The sequence below is a fragment of the Ranitomeya imitator genome, chromosome 1 (genome assembly GCF_032444005.1).
Source record: "Ranitomeya imitator isolate aRanImi1 chromosome 1, aRanImi1.pri, whole genome shotgun sequence".
In the NCBI taxonomy this organism is placed as follows: domain Eukaryota; kingdom Metazoa; phylum Chordata; class Amphibia; order Anura; family Dendrobatidae; genus Ranitomeya; species Ranitomeya imitator.
This window is the reverse complement of record NC_091282.1, coordinates 462654706-462676508: the sequence shown is the minus strand read 5'-3', so window position 1 is coordinate 462676508 and position 21803 is coordinate 462654706. Positions and strand designations below refer to the sequence as shown.

General features: G+C 43.5%; 1 protein-coding gene across 2 annotated transcripts in view; it reads left to right on the top strand.

The window, feature by feature from the left end:
* Positions 1-21803, top strand: part of MPDZ (multiple PDZ domain crumbs cell polarity complex component) — a 246070-nt gene that overhangs the window by 158665 nt on the left and 65602 nt on the right. For both annotated transcript variants that reach the window (XM_069764966.1, XM_069764959.1), the window contains 3 exons: positions 726-922; positions 2129-2220; positions 19456-19546. In XM_069764966.1, the coding sequence (XP_069621067.1) occupies positions 726-922; positions 2129-2220; positions 19456-19546 (380 nt within the window). The remainder of the gene's footprint in view (positions 1-725; positions 923-2128; positions 2221-19455; positions 19547-21803) is intronic.

Here is a 21803-nt window from a genome sequence, read left to right as displayed (position 1 = left end):
CTGATTGGCAGCCTTCTGCACACAGATAGTCACCAATCAGTGGTGGGGGCGAAGTTATACAGAGCTCATGAATATGGAGGACTACATGGCACATTTTCTAGTCCTACAGCGATAATCTCTTGCTGATAAAACAGTGATTTTATCAAAACTACAGCAAGCAGCCCAGGAAGTGATACATTGCTGGAATCAGGGTCTCTGTCTCTAAATTATGCTGCTCTCAGATTAGGCGATAAAAGCCTGGTGATAGATTTCCTTGAAATAAACCCCTTTATGTCAGCTATATAAGGTACCATTTTCCATCACTATGTATTTTTTCATTAGGATAACGTTTTATCATGGAGGTTAAGAATCGATGGTAAGTATGAATATTTCAGTTAGGGAATATTGATACCCTTTTTCGTTTTCTTTTTTTTTTATTCTTCTGCTTTTTACCGAAACATCGATCACATTTTCCCTCCACAAACACCGAGGTTTTGCTTGAATGTTGCCTTCTAGCTTCCTAACTGGGTGAACCCTGTGTCCGCTCACAAATCGCGGATATAACTGGGTTATATAAAGATGGCAATTTTGAGCCTCTCTCTATGGTAAAATGGTGGTAATAATGTGTTGTTGTTGCTAGGGGACCTCTGCACGTTTTTCTCCCAATTTTGCTGCAAAGAGCTAATTACTCATGTCTGTTCTTAGTATGATGGACTTGTTAATTAGTGCTTCTTCCTCCCATTTAGGAAAGATATCCCAGCGCTATGGAAACCTGCCAGGAGAGTTGCATATGATAGAGTTGGAGAAAGGGAAGACTGGATTGGGCCTGAGCCTTGCTGGAAACAAAGACCGATCACGAATGAGCGTCTTCATCGTGGGGATTGATCCAAATGGAGCAGCTGGCAAAGATGGCCGGTTGCAGATTGCCGATGAGTTATTAGAGGCAAGTATATGTCAATAAGCCGCCAGTGAATACATCCATTGTAGTCGTAAATGGAGAGTCGGAATTCTATTTAGCAGCCGATGGAGATAAAGATTTCCTTTCAGTGAGGAGTTCTTATATCTGTCTAAGTGGAAGCCAAGGTGTCTTCCCGAATCTTTTATTATCAATGTTGTAAAATTACATTTTTGTATCCTAATTCTACAGGAATACCAAATAATACAAATTTGTAAAGAAAAAAAGAGCAGAGGCCTCTTTGTATTTCGGTTCTGCTGAAATCGAGACCCAATGAAGGCTCGTGGGGTCTTACTGTACCTCCATATTTGCTTTTTTTTTTTTTTTTTTAGGAACGCTCCATCTGCTCTTTTCCTGCTTCCAGGGAAGAATAGTATGGCAGGACACTGGCTTTGTGAAAAGTCGAAGAATAGTGAATAGCAGTACCTTCCTATATCTGTGATTTCATGCACAGGTCATTGCAGAGTATATGCATATCAGGCCTTATGGTAATGTTTAGATAATGACCCAAGACATCAGATTGTTAAATTAATGCAGGGCATGCACACCCAGCATGGTTTTACCACCCAAGAAATGTGCAGTTCCAGAGTCTCATTTTTAGAGTTTGACCAAACCAGCATTATTTCGATGGATGGCACACAGACAAATTAGAACCAATGTTCTAGTGCATGTGAGACATTTTCCACATGGATCGATGGTCCGCCTGGGAAGAAATCGCGGCGTGCACTATTCATCCAATAGTACATCCAAAGGAAGGCTCCTCCAGCACTTCATGTGCGATGCGGACAAGCCTAATGAGCCGAACACAGGACACTTAATGACTGTTTTTATATCGCCATCTCGATTTAGCCGTTTGGTACATATACGCAAGTGGATCGGCATGAAAAGTAAGGCTCGGGTTTCCATCAGATTTTCAATTCCAGTATTCTTTACTGTGCTAGAAGCAGAATAATGGAATTCATAGCAGGTATAGATCCTACACATAACGGGCGCCATCATTGTCCCGCAAGTGCTGATGGCCTGCAGTGGCTACCTTTAAATTTCTTTCTTGGTGCTCATCATTTTCCTAGCAAAAATAATGCATGATGATGATATCTATCACAAGAGCTTTTTCCAATGCAGGTGTGAACGTAGCCGAAAGTGCAGTTATGTTTCTGAGTTTTTTTAAATAGTTTATTTCATTTTATGTCATAGATTAATGGACAAATATTATATGGAAGAAGTCATCAGAACGCCTCATCAATCATCAAATGTGCACCATCTAAAGTCAAAATAATTTTTATCAGGTAAAAATCATTCATCCTGAAATATGTACAGATATGTGTATGTATGTAAAGTGTGTGTGTGTGTATATATATATATATATATATATTATATATACTGTATATGTGTGTATGTATGTGTTAATGTGTATAAATGTGTGTATGTATGTATGCATGTGTAAATGTGTTTATTTATGTATCTGTACATATATATATGTGTGTACGTGCATAAATATATACACTGCTCAAAAAAATAAAGAGAAAACCAAAAAACCCAAATCCTAGATATCACTGAATGAAATATTCCAGTTGTAAATCTTTATTCATTACATAGTGGAATGTGTTGAGAACAATAAAACCTAAAAATGGTCAACGTAAATCACAACTAATATCCCACGGAGGTCGGGAGTTGGAATGATGCTCAAAATCAAAGTGGAAAATGAAGTTACAGGCTGATCCAACTTCAGTGGAAATGCCTCAAGACAAGGAAATGATGCTCAGTAGGGTGTGTGGCCTCCACGTGCCTATATGACCTCCCTACAATGCCTGGGCATGCTCCTGATGAGGCGGCAGATGGTCTTCCAAGGGATCTCCTCCCAGACCTGGACTAAAGCATGTGTCAACGCCTGGACAGTGTGGTGCAACATGACGTTGGTGGATGGTGCGAGACATGATGTTCCAGATGTGTTCAATCGGAATCAGGACTGGGGAACGGGCGGGCCAGTCCACAGCTTCAATGCCTTCATCTTGCAGGAACTGCTGACACACTCCAGTCACATGAGGTCTGGCATTGTCCTGCATTAGGAGGAACCCAGGGCCAACCGCACCAGCATATAGTCTCACAAGGGGTCTGAGGATCTCATCTCGGTACCTAATGGCAGTCGAGCTACCTCTGGCGAGCACATGGAGGGCTGTGCAGCCCTCCAAAGAAATGCCACCTCACACTATCACTGCCAAACGGTCATGCTAAAGGATGTTGCAGGCAGCAGATCACTCTCTATGGCATCTCCAAACTCTGTCACGTCTGTCACATGTGCTCAGTGTGAACCTGCTTTCATGTGTGAAGAGCACAGGGCGCCAGTGGCGAATTTGCCAATCCTGGTGTTCTGTGGCAAATGCCAAGCGTCCTGCACGGTGTTGTGCTGGGAGCATAACTCCCATCTGTGGATGTCAGGCACTCAGACCATCCTCATGGAGTCTGTTTCCTACTGTTTGTGCAGACACATGCACATTTGTGGCCTGCTGGAGGTCATTTTGCAGGGCTCTGGCAGTGCTCCTCCTGTTCCTCCTTGCACAAAGGCTGAGGTAGCGGTGCTGCTGCTGGCTTGTTGCCCTCCTATAGCCCCCTCCACTTCTCCTGGTGTACTGGCCTGTCTCCTGGTAGCGCCTGCAGCCTTTGGACACTACGCTGACAGACACAGCAAACCTTCTTGCCACAGCTCGAATTGATGTGCCATCCTGGATGAGCTGCACTACCTGAGCCACTTGTGTGGGTTGTAGAGTCAGTCTCATGCTACCACTAGTGTGAAAGCACAACCAACATTCAAAAGTGACCAAAAGATCAGCCGAAAAGCATTTGTACAGAGATGTGGTCTGTGGTCCCCATCTGCAGAACCACTCCTTTATTGAGTGTGTCCGGATAATTGCCAATAATTTCCATCTGTTGTCTATTCCATCTGCACAACTACATGTGAAATTGATTGTCAAACAGTGTTGCTCCCCCCTTTTGATTTCACGGAAGTTTGATTTACTTGTAGTTATATTCTGTTGTTTAAGTGTTCCCTTTATATTTTTGAACAGTACATATATATATAGATATATATATAATTTATATATACAGTACAGACCAAAAGTTTGGACACACCTTCTCAACCTGACAGGGCACACCTGTGAAGTGAAAACCATTTCCAGTGATTACCTTTTGAAGCTCATCAAGAGAATGCCAAGAGTGTGCAAAGCAATCATCAAAGCAAAAGGTGGCTACTTTGAAGAACCTAGAATATAAGACATATTTTCAGTTGTTTCACACTTTTTTGTAAAGTATATAATTCCACATGTGTTAATTCATAGTTTTGATGCCTTCAGTGTGAATTTACAATTTTCATAGTCATGAAAATACAGAAAAATCTTTAAATGAGAAGGTGTGTCCAAAACCTTTGGTCTGTACTGTGTGTATATGTATATATATATATATATATATATATATATATATATATATATATATATATATATATACAGTGGGGCAAAAAAGTATTTAGTCAGTCAGCAATAGTGCAAGTTCCACCACTTAAAAAGATGAGAGGCGTCTGTAATTTACATCATAGGTAGACCTCAACTATGGGAGACAAACTGAGAAAAAAAAATCCAGAAAATCACATTGTCTGTTTTTTTTACATTTTATTTGCATATTATGGTGGAAAATAAGTATTTGGTCAGAAACAAAATTTCATCTCAATACTTTGTAATATATCCTTTGTTGGCAATGACAGAGGTCAAACGTTTTCTGTAAGTCTTCACAAGGTTGCCACACACTGTTGTTGGTATGTTGGCCCATTCCTCCATGCAGATCTCCTCTAGAGCAGTGATGTTTTTGGCTTTTCGCTTGGCAACACGGACTTTCAACTCCCTCCAAAGGTTTTCTATAGGGTTGAGATCTGGAGACTGGCTAGGCCACTCCAGGACCTTGAAATGCTTCTTACGAAGCCACTCCTTCGTTGCCCTGGCGGTGTGCTTTGGATCATTGTCATGTTGAAAGACCCATCCACGTTTCATCTTCAATGCCCTTGCTGATGGAAGGAGGTTTGCACTCAAAATCTCACGATACATGGCCCCATTCATTCTTTCATGTACCCGGATCAGTCGTCCTGGCCCCTTTGCAGAGAAACAGCCCCAAAGCATGATGTTTCCACCACCATGCTTTACAGTAGGTATGGTGTTTGATGGATGCAATTCAGTATTGTTTTTCCTCCAAACACAACAAGTTGTGTTTCTACCAAACAGTTCCAGTTTGGTTTCATCAGACCATAGGACATTCTCCCAAAACTCCTCTGGATCATCCAAATGCTCTCTAGCAAACTTCAGACGGGCCCGGACATGTACTGGCTTAAGCAGTGGGACACGTCTGGCACTGCAGGATCTGAGTCCATGGTGGCGTAGTGTGTTACTTATGGTAGGCCTTGTTACATTGGTCTCAGCTCTCTGCAGTTCATTCACTAGGTCCCCCCGCGTGGTTCTGGGAATTTTGCTCACCGTTCTTGTGATCATTCTGACCCCACGGGGAGGGATTTTGCGTGGAGCCCCAGATCGAGGGAGATTATCAGTGGTCTTGTATGTCTTCCATTTTCTAATTATTGCTCCCACTGTTGATTTCTTCACTCCAAGCTGGTTGGCTATTGCAGATTCAGTCTTCCCAGCCTGGTGCAGGGCTACAATTTTGTTTCTGGTGTCCTTTGACAGCTCTTTGGTCTTCACCATAGTGGAGTTTGGAGTCAGACTGTTTGAGGGTGTGCACAGGTGTCTTTTTATACTGATAACAAGTTTAAACAGGTGCCATTACTACAGGTAATGAGTGGAGGAAAGAGGAGACTCTTAAAGAAGAAGTTACAGGTCTGTGAGAGCCAGAAATCTTGATTGTTTGTTTCTGACCAAATACTTATTTTCCACCATAATATGCAAATAAATTGTTAAAAAAACAGACAATGTGATTTTCTGGATTTTTTTTTCTCAGTTTGTCTCCCATAGTTGAGGTCTACCTATGATGTAAATTACAGACGCCTCTCATCTTTTTAAGTGGTGGAACTTGCACTATTGCTGACTGACTAAATACTTTTTTGCCCCACTGTATATATATACTAGATGGTGGCCCGATTCTAACGCATCGGGTATTCTAGAATATGCATGTCCACGTAGTATATTGCCCAGTTACGTAGTATATTGCGCAGCCTTGTAGTATATTTCCCAGTGACGTAGTATATTGCCCAGTGACGTAGTATACAGAACAGAGCCACGTAGTATATTGCCCAGTGACGTAGTATATTGCCCAGTGATGTAGTATACAGCACAGAGCCACGTAGTATATTGGCCAGTCACGTAGTATAGTGCACAGCTACGTAGTATATTGCCCAGTGACGTAGTATATTGCACAGCGAAGTAGTATACAGCACAGAGCCACGTAGTATATTGGCCAGTCACGGAGTATATTGCCCAGCCAGGTTTGTCACAGGTGAAAAAATAAAAAATAAACATATACTCACCTTTCCGAGGGAGCCCTTGTAGTCCACGGCAGGTTCCGGTCCCAGGGTTGGTATTAGCGCAGGACCTGTGACATGACCGTGACGTCATGGCAGGTCTTTGTAGCGCAGGGCCTGTGATGACGTCGCGGTCACATGACCGTGACGTCATGGCAGGTCCTTGTCGCGCAGGCGCACAGGGCCTGTGATGACGTTGCGGTCACATGACCGTGACGTCATGTCCTTCTGCCACTGGAACCTGCAATTATTATTTTTAACACTACATTTTTTACTATTGATGCCGCATAGGCAGCTGTCATGATCCCAATGGCAGGGGATCACAAAAGGACAAGCACACAAAAAACAGAACAAGCTCTAGGGTGATGGAAACTGAGCTGACCGCGATCCTGAACCTAATTCACAACACTAGCAGTAGCCGGGGAACGTGCCTACGATGATTCTAGACGTCTCGCGCCAGCCGAAGGACTAGCTTCCCCTATTAGAAGAAACAAAGACCTCTCTTGCCTCCAGAGAAACACCCCACAGAAATAGCAGCCCCCCACATGTAATGACGGTGAAATGAGAGGAAAGCACATACGTAGTAATGAAAACAGATTCAGCAAAATGAGGCCCGCTAAAACTAGATAGCAGAGGATACAAAAGTGAACTGCGCGGTCAGCGAAAAACCCTACAAAAAACCATCCTGAAATTACCTGAACTCATGTGCCAACTCATGGAACATGAGGAGTAATATCAGCCCACTAGAGCAACCAGCAACAAGGAATCACATAACTGCAAGCTGGACTAAAACAAAAATAAAGCAAAACGTGGAACAGGAAAATCAAAAACTTAGCTTGTCCTGATGATTACAGAAGCGGAAAGCAGAGGTAACAAGACACACTGATTACATTGATCGCCGGCGAGGAAATGACAAGAAAGCCAGGCTAAATAGGAAACTCCCATATCCTGATAGAACAGGTGGACACCAGAGACCGCAGAGAACACAAGTCACCCAGTACCATCTGTAACCACTAGAGGGAGCCCAAAAACAGAATCCACAACAGTACCCGCCCCTTGAGGATCGGTCACCGAACCCTCACGAGAACCACCAGGGCGACCAGGATGAGCCCTATGAAATGCACGGACCAAATCAGCAGCATGAACATCAGAGGCAACCACCCAAGAATTATCCTCCTGACCATAACCCTTCCACTTGACCAAATACTGAAGTTTCCGTCTGGAAACACGAGAATCCAAGATCTTCTCCACAACATACTCCAATTCTCCCTCCACCAGCACCGGAGCAGGAGGCTCAAGCGAAGGAACAACAGGTACCTCATACTTCCGCAACAACGACCGATGGAACACATTATGAATAGCAAACGATGCCGGGAGATCCAAACGAAACAACACAGGGTTAAGAATTTCCAAGATCCTATAGGGACCGATAAACCGAGGCTTGAACTTAGGAGAAGAGACCTTCATAGGAACAAAACGATAAGACCACCACACCAAGTCCCCAACACGAAGTCGAGGACCCACGCGGCGACGGCGATTAGCAAACTGCTGAGCCCTCTCCTGGGACAACTTCAAATTGTCCACCACATGACTCCAAATCTGATGCAACCTATCCACCACCATGTCCACTCCAGGACAATCAGAAGGCTCCACCTGACCAGAGGAAAAACGAGGATGAAACCCCGAATTACAAAAGAAAGGAGAAACCAAGGTAGCAGAACTAGCCCGATTATTAAGGGCAAATTCGGCAAGCGGCAAAAAGGTAACCCAGTCATCTTGATCAGCAGAAACAAAACACCTTAAATAAGTTTCCAAGGTCTGATTAGTTCGTTCCGTCTGGCCATTCGTCTGAGGATGGAATGCAGACGAAAAGGACAAATCAATGCCCATCTTAGCACAGAACGTCCGCCAAAATCTAGACACAAACTGGGATCCCCTGTCAGAAACAATGTTCTCCGGAATCCCATGCAAATGAACCACGTTCTGAAAAAACAGAGGGACCAACTCAGAGGAGGAAGGTAACTTAGGCAAGGGGACCAGATGAACCATCTTAGAAAAGCGGTCACACACAACCCAGATGACGGACATTTTTTGAGAGACAGGGAGATCCGAAATAAAGTCCATGGAAATGTGCGTCCAAGGCCTCTTCGGAATAGGCAAAGGTGACAACAATCCACTGGCCCGAGAACAGCAAGGCTTAGCCCGAGCGCAAACTTCACAAGACTGCACAAAAGAACGCACATCCCTCGACAAGGAAGGCCACCAAAAAGACCTGGCCACCAAGTCTCTAGTACCAAATATTCCAGGATGACCTGCAAACGCAGAAGAATGGACCTCGGAGATGACTCTACTGGTCCAATTATCCGGAACAAACAGTCTTTCAGGCGGACAACGATCAGGTTTATCTGCCTGAAACTCCTGCAAAGCACGTCGCAAGTCTGGGAAGACAGCCGACAAAATCACCCCATCCCTAAGGATACCAGTGGGCTCAGAATTTCCAGGGGAATCAGGCACAAAACTCCTAGAAAGAGCATCCGCCTTCACATTCTTTGAACCTGGCAGGTATGAAACCACAAAATCGAAACGGGAGAAAAACAGTGACCAACGAGCCTGTCTAGGATTCAGACGCTTGGCAGACTCAAGGTAAATCAGATTTTTGTGATCATTCAAGACCACCACACGATGTCTAGCACCCTCAAGCCAATGACGCCACTCCTCAAATGCCCACTTCATGGCCAAAAGCTCCCGATTACCAACATCATAATTCCGCTCAGTGGGCGAAAACTTTCTAGAAAAGAACGCACATGGCTTCATCACCGAGCAATCGAACTTCTCTGTGACAAAACCGCCCCCGCTCCAATCTCAGAAGCATCAACCTCAACCTGAAAAGGAAGCGAAACATCTGGCTGACGCAACACAGGAGCAGAAGAAAACCGGCGCTTAAGTTCCTGAAAGGCCTCCACAGCCGCAGGAGACCAATCAGCAACATCAGCACCCTTCTTAGTCAGATCCGTCAAAGGCTTAACAACACTAGAAAAATTAGTTATGAAACGACGATAAAAATTAGCAAAGCCCAAGAACTTCTGTAGACTCTTAAGAGATGTAGGCTGCATCCAGTCACAAATAGCTTGAACCTTGACGGGATCCATCTCAATAGTAGAAGGGGAAAAAATATACCCCAAAAAAAGAAATCTTCTGGACTCCAAAGAGACACTTTGAACCTTTTACAAACAAAGAATTGGCCCGCAGGACCTGAAACACCTTCCTGACCTGCTGAACATGAGACTCCCAGTCATCAGAAAAAACCAAAACATCATCCAAATACACAATCATAAATTTATCCAGATATTCACGGAAAATATCGTGCATAAAGGACTGGAAGACAGAAGGAGCATTAGAAAGTCCAAAAGGCATCACCAAATACTCAAAATGGCCCTCAGGCGTATTAAATGCGGTTTTCCACTCATCACCCTGCTTAATCCGCACAAGATTATACGCACCCCGAAGATCAATCTTAGTGAACCATTTAGCCCCCTTAATGCGAGCGAACAAATCAGTCAACAATGGCAAAGGATACTGATATTTGACCGTAATCTTATTCAAAAGACGGTAATCTATACAAGGCCTCAAGGAATCATTTTTTTTGGCCACGAAAAAAAAACCTGCTCCCAAAGGAGATGAAGATGGACGGATATGTCCCTTTTCCAAGGACTCCTTAACATAATCCCGCATAGCAGTATGCTCTGGCACTGACAGATTGAACAAACGACCTTTAGGAAATTTACTGCCAGGAATCAAATCTATAGCACAATCGCAATCCCTGTGAGGAGGAAGCGAATTGAGCTTAGGCTCCTCAAAAACATCCCGATAATCAGACAAAAATACAGGAACCTCAGAAGGAGTAGATGAAGCGATAGAAATCGGAGGTGCATCATCATGAACCCCCTGACATCCCCAGCTTAACACACACATCGCCTTCCAGTCCAAGACTGGATTATGAGTTTGTAACCATGGCAGACCAAGCACTAAGACATCATGTAAATTATACAGTACCAGGAAGCGAATCACCTCCTGATGAACGGGAGTCGTACGCATGGTCACGTGTGTCCAGTACTGAGGTTTATTCATAGCCAAAGGTGTAGAGTCGATTCCTTTCAAAGGATTAGGGACTTCCAGAGGCTCCAGACTAAACCCACAGCGGTTGGCAAATGACCAATCCATAAGACTCAGGGCAGCGCCTGAATCCACATAGGCATCGACGGAAATGGCTGATAATGAACAAATCAGAGTCACAGACAGAATGAACTTACACTGTAAAGTACTAATGGCAACAGACTTATCAACCTTTTTTGTGCGTTTAGAGCATGCTGATATAACATGAGCTGAATCACCACAATAAAAACACAACCCATTTTTCCGCCTATAGTTTTGCCGTTCACTTCTGGACTGAATTCTATCACATTGCATTGTCTCAGGTGCCTGTTCAGAAGACACCGCCAAATGGTGCACAGGTTTGCGCTCCCGTAAACGCCGATCAATCTGAATAGCCATAGTCATAGACTCATTCAGACCTGTAGGCGCCGGGAACCCCACCATAACATCTTTAATGGCCTCAGAAAGGCCATCTCTGAATTTTGCAGCCAGAGCGCACTCATTCCACTGAGTAAGCACCGACCATTTCCGAAATTTCTGACAATATATTTCTGCTTCATCTTGCCCCTGAGAGAGAGCCAATAAAGCCTTTTCAGCCTGAATCTCTAGGTTAGGTTCCTCATAGAGCAAACCCAATGCCAGAAAAAACGCATCCACATTGAGCAACGCAGGATCCCCTGGTGCCAATGCAAATGCCCAATTCTGAGGGTCACCCCGCAGGAAAGATATTACAATTTTGACTTGCTGAGCAGGGTCTCCAGAGGAGCAAGATTTCAAAGAAAGAAACAACTTGCAATTGTTCCTAAAATTCAGAAAACTAGATCTATCTCCAGAAAAAAACTCTGGGATATGAATTCTAGGTTCAGACATAGGAGCATGTACAACAAAATCTTGTATATTTTGAACCTTAGCAGCAAGATTATTCAGGCTGGAAGCCAAACTCTGGACGTCCATGATAAACAGCTGAGGTCAGAGCCATTCAAGGATTAAGAGGAGGTAAGATGCAGCCAAGCTGCAATTAAGGCTAGGCAGCGAACTCTGAGGGAAGGGAAAAAAAAAAAATAAAAACTTCCTCAGACTACTTTTCCTCCTACTTCAGCCAATACGATTACCACTTTTGGGCCGGCGATACTGTCATGATCCCAATGGCAGGGGATCACAAAAGGACAAGCACACAAAAAACAGAACAAGCTCTAGGGTGATGGAAACTGAGCTGACCGCGATCCTGAACCTAATTCACAACACTAGCAGTAGCCGGGGAACCTGCCTACGATGATTCTAGACGTCTTGCGCCAGCCGAAGGACTAGCTTCCCCTATTAGAAGAAACAAAGACCTCTCTTGCCTCCAGAGAAACACCCCACAGAAATAGCAGCCCCCCCACATGTAATGACGGTGAAATGAGAGGAAAGCACATACGTAGTAATGAAAACAGATTCAGCAAAATGAGGCCCGCTAAAACTAGATAGCAGAGGATACAAAAGTGAACTGCGCGGTCAGCGAAAAACCCTACAAAAAACCATCCTGAAATTACCTGAACTCATGTGCCAACTCATGGAACATGAGGAGTAATATCAGCCCACTAGAGCAACCAGCAACAAGGAATCACATAACTGCAAGCTGGACTAAAACAAAAATTAAGCAAAACGTGGAACAGGAAAATCAAAAACTTAGCTTGTCCTGATGATTACAGAAGCGGAAAGCAGAGGTAACAAGACACACTGATTACATTGATCGCCGGCGAGGAAATGACAAGAAAGCAAGGCTAAATAGGAAACTCCCATATCCTGATAGAACAGGTGGACACCAGAGACCGCAGAGAACACAAGTCACCCAGTACCATCTGTAACCACCAGAGGGAGCCCAAAAACAGAATCCACAACAGGCAGCATCAATAGTAAATAGTTGGGGACACACAGGGTTAATAGCTGCGGTAACGGAGTGCGTTACACCGCGGCCCGTTACCGCTGCCATTAACCCTGTGTGAGCGGTGACTGTAGGGGATTATGGAGCGGGCGCCGGGCAGTGAGTTCAGGGGAGTAGGGGAGGGACTAATCGGACTGTGCCCGTCGCTGATTGGTCGCGGCAGCCATGACATGCAACTGCCGAGACCAATCAGCGACGCGGAATTTCCGTTACGGAAGTTGAGGACAGACAGACGGAAGTACCCCTTAGACAATTATATATATAGATACTAGATGGTGGCCCGATTCTAACGCATCGGGTATTCTAGAATATGCATGTCTACGTAGTATATTGCACAGCCCACGTAGTATATTGCCCAGCCACGTAGTATATTGCCCAGCCACGTAGTATATTGCCCAGCCACGTAGTATATTGCCCAGCCACGTAGTATATTGCCCAGCCACGTAGTATATTGCCCAGCCACGTAGTATATTGCCCAGTGACGTAGTATATTGCCCAGTGACGTAGTATATTGCACAGCGACGTAGTATATTGTCCAGCCATGTAGTATATTGCCCAGTGACGTAGTATATTGCCCAGCGACGTAGTATATTGCCCAGCCACGTAGTATATTTGCCAGTCACGTAGTATATTTGCCAGTCACGTAGTATATTTGCCAGTCACGTAGTATATTGCCCAGTCACGTAGTATATTGCCCAGTGATGTAGTATATTGCCCAATGACGTAGTATACAGCCCAGAGCCACGTAGTATATTGCACAGCGACGTAGTATACAGCACTGAGCCACGTAGTATATTGGCCAGTCACGTAGTATATTGCCCAGCTATTGGCAATGTCGCTGGGCAATATAGTACGTGACTGGGCAATATACTACATGACTGGGCAATATACTATGTGGCTGGGCAATATACTACGTGGCTGGGCAATATACTACGTGGCTGGGCAATATACTACGTGGCTGGGCAATATACTACGTGGCTGGGCAATATACTACGTGGCTGGGCAATATACTATGTGGCTGGGCAATATACTATGTGACTGGGCAATATACTACGTGACTGGGCAATATACTACGTAACTGGGCAATATACTACGTGGCTGGGCAATATACTACGTGGACATGCATATTCTAGAATACCCTATGCGTTAGAATCGGGCCACTATATATATATATATATATATATATATGTATATATATATATATATGTATATATATATATATATATATATATATATATATATATATATATATATATATATATATATATATATATATATATATACATACACATATATACACACGTATTTATTCATGTATGCGTGTTTGTATATATATATATCTATCAGCGACGGCCACTCCATACCCTCTCTACTCCCCTGCAGTCGACGCCCGCTCCATACTCCCCGCAGTCACCACTCACACAGGGTAAATGCCAGCGGTAACGGTCCGCGTTATGCCGCGGGTAACTCGCTCTGTTACCGCCGCTATTAACCCTGTGTGACCAAGTTTTTACTATTGATCCTGCCTATGCAGCATAAATAGTAAAAACATCTAATGTTAAAAATAATGTAAAAAAATAACAAATCATTATATACTCACCTTTCGCGACGCTCTGGTGACCTCCGGCATGTTCCGGTGCCAAGAATGGTATGGGAGAAGGACCTGCCATGACGTCACGGTCATGTGACCGCGACATCATCACAGGCCCTGCGCGCCTGCGCGAGAACGACCTGCCGTGACGTCACGGTCATGTGACCGCGACGTCATCACAGGCCCTGCGCGCCTGCGCGAGAACGACCTGCCGTGACGTCACGGTCATGTGACCGCGACGTCATCACAGGCCCTGCGCGCCTGCGCGAGAAGAACCTGCCATGACGTCACGGTCATGTGACCGCGGCATCATCACAGTGCCTGCGCGAGGAGGACCTGCCATGACGTCACGGTCATGTGACCGAAAGTACAAGGGGCCCTCGGAAGGTGACTATATGTTTATTTTTTAACCTGTGACATACGTGGCTTGGCAATATACTAAGTAACTGGGCAATATACTACGTGACTGGCCAATATACTACGTGGCACTGTGCTGTATACTACGTGGCTCTGTGCAATATACTACATGGCTCTGTGCTGTATACTACGTCACTGGACAATATACTACGTAACTGGGCAATATACTACGTGGCTGGGCAATATACTGCGTTGCTGGGCAATATACTATGTCACTGGGCAATATACTACGTGGCTGGGCAATATACTACATGGCTGGGCAATATACTACGTAACTGGGCAATATACTACGTGGCTGGGCAATATACTACGTGGTTGGGCAATATACTACGTGGGCTGTGCAATATACTACGTGGCTGGGCAATATACTACGTGGCTGGGCAATATACTAAGTGGGCTGGGCAATATAATATGTGGCTGGGCAATATACTACGTGGCTGGGCAATATACTACGTGGCTGGGCAATATGCTACGTGGCTGGGCAATATACTACGTGGCTGGGCAATATACTACGTGGCTGGGCAATATACTACGTGGCTGGGCAATATACTACGTGGGCTGGGCAATATACTATGTGGCTGTGCAATATACTATGTGGCTGTGCAATATACTACGTGGCTGGGCAATATACTACGTGGACATGCATATTCTAGAGTACCCGATGCGTTAGAATTGGGCCACCATCTAGTATATGTATGTGTGTATATATATATATATATATTTTTTTTTTTTATGTAGCTTTGTTTTTATTGTAAATCTCATTTGATACTTTATCTAGAAATATTTCACTTACTTTAAGGTTACAAGCTGCTTTTTGTCAAATATAGCATGTAATATTTGCCAGGAAGGAATTGGCATCTCTTACAGCTTGATTACATTACAGTATACTATTGATTTGACAATACTTATTACTTATCTTTTTGGAAAAACCAGTGATGGAAATAGTACCTATCTTTCTTATCAGATCAATTTTTTTCATGGTAATTACAATATATCTGACTGTGGGTTGATCTTATTTAATTAATGTAAAGAGGAGTTAAGAGAATTAAATTTGGACTGTCATGGCTCTGCTGATAGATAAACATATCTTAGGAATCCATCTAACGCTAATTACAGGAGTATTGTTTCCATTATTTGCCCACATGTCATTCAAAGGCCCTGTTCACACTTTGCATGCAGAGAAGTTTTATCTTCTATTTAGACCTACCATGGTAGAATAAGTCAGCCATTACACAGCACACAGCAGGGGCACATGTATAAGATTATCTCGGCACAGGAACATTTTTTGTAAACACTTCCAATTGTGGAACTTAATTTTATTCTAAGATCCATTGATTAAAATGTACTTTGTTCGTCAAGCAACTCCCTTAGGCTACGTTCACATTAGCGTTCCGCTAATGTGCGTCGCTGTTGCGTCGGCGACGCAGCGGCGACGCAGCGGCGACGCGCCCCTATGTTTAACATGGGGGACGCGTGCGTTTTTTTTGTTGCGTTTTCCGACACGTGCGTCGTTTCCGACGCTAGCGTCGGACGCAAGAAAATGCAACAAGTTGCATTTTTCGTGCGTCCGATTTTCGTCAAAAAACGACGCACACGTCGCAAAACGCAGCGTTTTTGCGTGCGTTTGCGCGCGTTTTTTTGTGCGTTGCGTCGCCGTTGTAATGTGAACGTAGCCTTAGCAAGCAATTTAAAATACGTCTTCCCCCAAATTTCCTGATAGACGCACAGAATGTGCACAGTCCATTTAACCATTTTCAGCATCGTCCTAAAGAGGGCTATTTGAATTCTATCACAATGCTAGAAATCATGGGAGATGATTGTACATTGCCTGATGGACCTTTACATGTGGCCTTTTAGTATTGGGAGACACTTATCATAAGGTAGGCAACTGTTTAATATGTATGTCAGACACATGTCAGTTATATTGTTAGGTTATAATTATCTGAAAAACCTGCTCATGTGTGTGTAGGCATGTTACAGATTAATTCCGGTGTTCTTTTGATTCTCTTTTCTGATGCCCACCCCATGTCCTGATCCTCCTGTACACGGTCAGTGGAGGGATTCCTGCTGTTGCGCAGGCCACACAATAAGAATGGCGGGTGCACTAGACGTGGCTTCTCCCATCACCCCTGAACCCATTATGGTATATGTACGCCATGTGTTTTTCAGGCAGGGAGCTCTGTAGCTCACTTGGAACAGCGCTCCATAAGCATTAAACAGGATGGACATGTGCCGTGTAAAAATGACTTGCTATGCGCATGTTCAGCCATTTGATCTTTTATCTGCTTTATATTTGTAAAGATGTCAAATGGTTAAAGGATGTGACTTCTGCGCTCAGTAATTGGTACATAACAACCACCTCAAAAAGACACCAGCAGCGAAGCTACCGCTAAAACTGGCCAAAAAAGATGCCGAAGAAGACGCTTTAGGAAAAACGCTGCCACCATTTTGCAGTAGTAAAACTTGATGCGTATACTCACATCTAAGAACGTCATGTGCACGTACCCTTGGGTGGATGTTGGAAAGGACGCAGAAAATACACTAAGGACACCATAAAAAATGGATAACCTTATTCCGTTGTCATATGAGGATTTTTGAAAACATTGTTACGCTTTGCAATGTTGGAAAGATAAAATATTTCATTTTGGGTAGCACCTTTAAAGTGGAGTCCATCAGTAAAGTATATCACCACATGCTTAAAGACGTGTTTCCATCTCCAAGATCCTATCTTATCCTATATATAGTAGGTGTAATAATAATATTTTTTGCAAATTCCTCCAATTAGAAATGTTTTATAGTTCTTCTGATTCACTATGTCTCTTTCCTCATATGCAGGCATTGCAGGACCTTAGGTATCCATGGTTACGACCATTGATATAGTGACAGCTAGTTGGCAGTGGTCGTAACCTTGGATACCTAAGGTCCTGCAATGCCTGCACATGAGGAAAGACATAGTGAATCAGAAGAACTATACTACATTTCTAATTGGAGGAATTTGATAAAATTGTTATTTTTATTACAACTGCTACATATTTGGATAGGATCTTGGAGATGGGTATACCCCTTTAATCTTCAGGTAAATATTTAAATTCTGTGTATCCAGCTTGATACAGAGTGAAAATGAGGTTATAGCTTCCACTTGCAGGAAAATGAGGTTATAGCTTCCACTGTAGCCACTTGCTTCAAGTCATCTGGCCGGTGGAGACTGGAGACTGTGAGTGCGGCTCTAGTTACTCCCCTGCATATTAATTGACAGTCTGCCCTGTTCACACGCTGTGGAATAGTCTATCAATCAGAGTAAAAAGACAAGTAGTGGACGGCACTAGAGTGTATGGTATTACACAGATTTTGGACTTAGCAATGTTTTGACAACCAGGTGTCACGTAAGCTTGGGGTGTATGGTGCTCTGCATCAGTAGCAAATAGCTAAAATGTCCATGGCAGAAGAAGAAAAATATATGCGGCACTCACCCAATGGAAGCAGTATAAACGTGCTCTTTATTGGAAAGGAAATGTGCATACATCCATTAGGACATCAGGTGTACAGGAGGGTGCGGTGCTGGAGTCTGGACGACGGCCGTTTCGCCATTGAAGCACATTCAGTGCGAAACGGCCGTCGTCCAGACTCCAGCACCGCACCCTCCTGTACACCTGATGTCCAAATGGATGTATGCACATTTCCTTTCCAATAAAGAGCACATTTATACAGCTTCCATTGGGTGAGTGGCGCATATATTTTTCTTCTTCTGCCTATCAATCAGAGTGCCTTGGAGTGATTTCTGTGCGCTCACTGCATAGTCAGAGCTGACTGCTATAACTCCCTGCACCGGCCCCAATGACTGAAAGCAGGCCAATAAAAGGGAGAATATAACTTCATTTTCTCCCTGTAGCTACTGTTCCGGTATGTCAGCTACACAGGATATAAACGCTATTTACCTCAAGATTAACCCTATATCTGCAGGGAAATATCATTTCTGGACACGTCAGGTTCCCTTTAAATGCATTGCTGCACAATAATGTATGTTACCCATTTTGAACTGAAAGGGGGTTTTTAATGAACAATTCTTTAAAAAGTGTGTTGTATTGCATAGTCACACCCTACAAAGTGTTCTATCATCTGACAGCTCATAAAGAAAGAATAGTCTGCAGTGCCATACCCCTTCAGTCTGGAGCAATGCTGCTAGTGCAATACTGTGTAACAAGACCCCCATGAGATCCCTTTTATGGAGGTCTTCCAGAAACATATAGAAGATGGGGAACTCAAATACCATAATACTGTACATGGATCACATACTGATGGTCTTCATAGCTGCTTTTGGGGGGTGGGGGATAGCATCCCACTCTTTTATAGATGTGCCATTCTGTCCGCACTGATGAGCTGCGGTATCTCGCCCCCCCCTTCCTGATGACATTACATTTTGGCACAGCACCCAATAGTGAGGGCCGAGGGTTTTTTTGTATGGGACCATAAAATTATGACTTGCGCATTTCTTAAATCATTGATTGCACCCTTAATATTGTAATGCTGCATGTCTACACTATAAATCATTGTCACGTTAGTATGGCTGGTAGCGATGTGTTTTTCTCCGGGATGAAACGCTGTTTTGTGTGACATGCCTGTCATCTGCTCAGCCATTTGGTACAGCGCTATTCCTGTAGGCGTGTTGATTAGCTGTTGTTTGTATAAAGCGTTCCTGTGACACACACACGCCTCGGCAATAATGCCGCAGGGCTTAGTGCGGTCTCTGCTCTTGTCGATATGTGTTGGGTTGCTGTCCAGAAAAAAGACTACAAAACTGTTTTCCCATTTTTAGGAAAGGTGCCCATAGTAGCATATAAATTATGTTAACATTTACATCTATGTCAACGTTTTTACAGGCTGCTTGGGAAAAGCATTGCTAATTTTGTATTTCTTGTATTTTGGAAAAGGAATAAAGATGCCGTAAGCCAAATGGCGGTGTGCCCTGTGAAAACGACTGAGCTGTGCCCTTCCAACTCTTCTGCTCTATCAAGTCAAGAGGTAGACATCACACTGACACATTTACACAACAGTACAAGTGCTTCTCACTAAATTAGACTATCATCAAAAAGTTAATTTATTTCAGTTCTTCAATACAAAAAGTGAAACTCGTATATTATATAGAGTCATTACAAACAGAGTGATCTATTTTAAGTGTGTATTTCTGTTAATGTTGATGATTACGTCTTACAACCAATGAAAACCTAAAAGTCTTTATCTCAGTAAATTAGAATACTTTATAACACTGGCTTGAAAAATTATTTTAAAATCAGAAATGTTGGCCTACTGAAATGTATGTTCAGTAAATGCGCTCAACCCTTGGTAGGGGCTCCTTTTGCTTCAATTACTGCATCAATGCAGAGTGGCATTGCAGTGATCAGCCTATGGCACTGCTGAGGTGTTATGGAAGCCCAGGTTGCTTTGATAGCAGCCTTCACCTCGTCTGCCTTGTTGGGTCTGGTGTCTCTCATCTTCTTGACAATACCTCATATATTCACTATGGGGTTAAGGTCAGGCGAGTTTTCTGGCCAATCAAGCACAGTGATACTGTTGTTTTTAAACCAGATATTGGTACTTTTGGCAGTGTGGACAGGGGCCAAGTCCTGCTGGAGAGTGAAATTTCCATCTCCAAAAAGCTTCTCGGCAGAGGGAAGCATGAAGTGCTCTAAAATTTCCTGGTAAACGACTGCGCTGACTTTGGTCTTGATAAAACACAGTGGACCTACACCAGCAGATGACATGGCTCCCCAAACCATCACTGATTGTGGAAACTTCACACTAGACCTCAAGCAGCTTGGATTGTGTACCTCTCCACTCTTCCTCCAGACTCTCTGGGACCCTGATTTCCAAATGAAACGCAAAATTTACTTTCATCTGAAAACAACACCTTTGACCACTGAGCAACAGTCCTGTTCTTTTTCTCCTTGGCCCAGGTAAGGCGCTTCTGGCGTTGTCTTTTGGTCATGAGTGGCTTGACACAAGGAATGCGACACTTGTAGCTCATGTCCTGGATACGTCTGTGTGTGGTGGCTCTTGAAGCAATGACTCCAGCAGCAGTCTACTCCTTGTGAATCTCCCCCAAATTTTTGAATGGCCTTTTCTTAACAATCTTTTCAAGGCTGCGTTTATCCTGGTTGCTTGTGCACCTTTTTCTACCACACTTTTTCCTTCCACTCAGCTTTCCATTAATATGCTTGGATACAGCACTCTGTGAGCATCCAGCTTCTTTACAAATGACCTTTTGTGGGCTTACCCTCCTTGTGGAGTGTGTCAATGACTGCCTTCTGGACATCTGTCAAGTCAGCAGTCTTCCCCATGATTGTGGAGCCTACCGAAACAGACTAAGGGACCTTTTTAAATGCTTAGGAAGCCTTTGCAGGTGTTTTTGTTAATTATTCTAATTTACTGAGATAATTACTTTTTGGGTTTTCATTGGCTGTAAGACATGATCATCAACATTAACAGAAATAAACACTTGAAATAGATCACTCTGTTTGTAATTACTCTATATATGAGTTTCACTTTTTGTATTGAACAACAGAAATAAATTAACTTTTTGATGATATTCTAATTTAGTGAGAAGCACTTGTATCTGTTTCTCTAGCTGAGAGACCTGTGGACACAACTTTTAATTTTGGCCAGCACAGCAGGCTAGTGACTTGCACTATGTGTTGTGTAGTGGTGCAGCGGGATCCACACAGACCGCCTCACTCTGGTTATAGTATTTAAAGGCCACGGTTGTGCTGCCATATCTGCCATGTTCTCACTTAACTATGCAGCTTCACGTGACATCAAGAAGTATCTGAATATGTTCCTCTAGGTTACATACTACAAGGGTCATATAACAAGTCATTTCAGTAATTTCCCTGTAACAGAATTGCCTATACTATAAACAATAAAGCTCTAGACAACATAACTATGACTCACTTAAAGCAATATATTCAGTCTTTGTGCTGTCATCCAAGTCTAACAGTGTTTGTTTATTAATTTTTAAACTTTATACACTAATTTCCACTTAAACCAGGAAGGTGTTAGCAGAGGTTCTTCACTGGGGGCATATATTTTTCCCTGCATGAAGTTGACCAATCCTAAGAATGAGACATCATGCTGGGGAAAAGCAGAAGATGCTGATCACACACTACAGCTCTTATTTCACAACACTGTCATGCTGTGGATGAGAGCTGTAGTGTGTGAGCAATGCTTGTTCCAAACAGTGCTCTGCATCTATCACAGGAACCACATCATTATTTTCCCATAC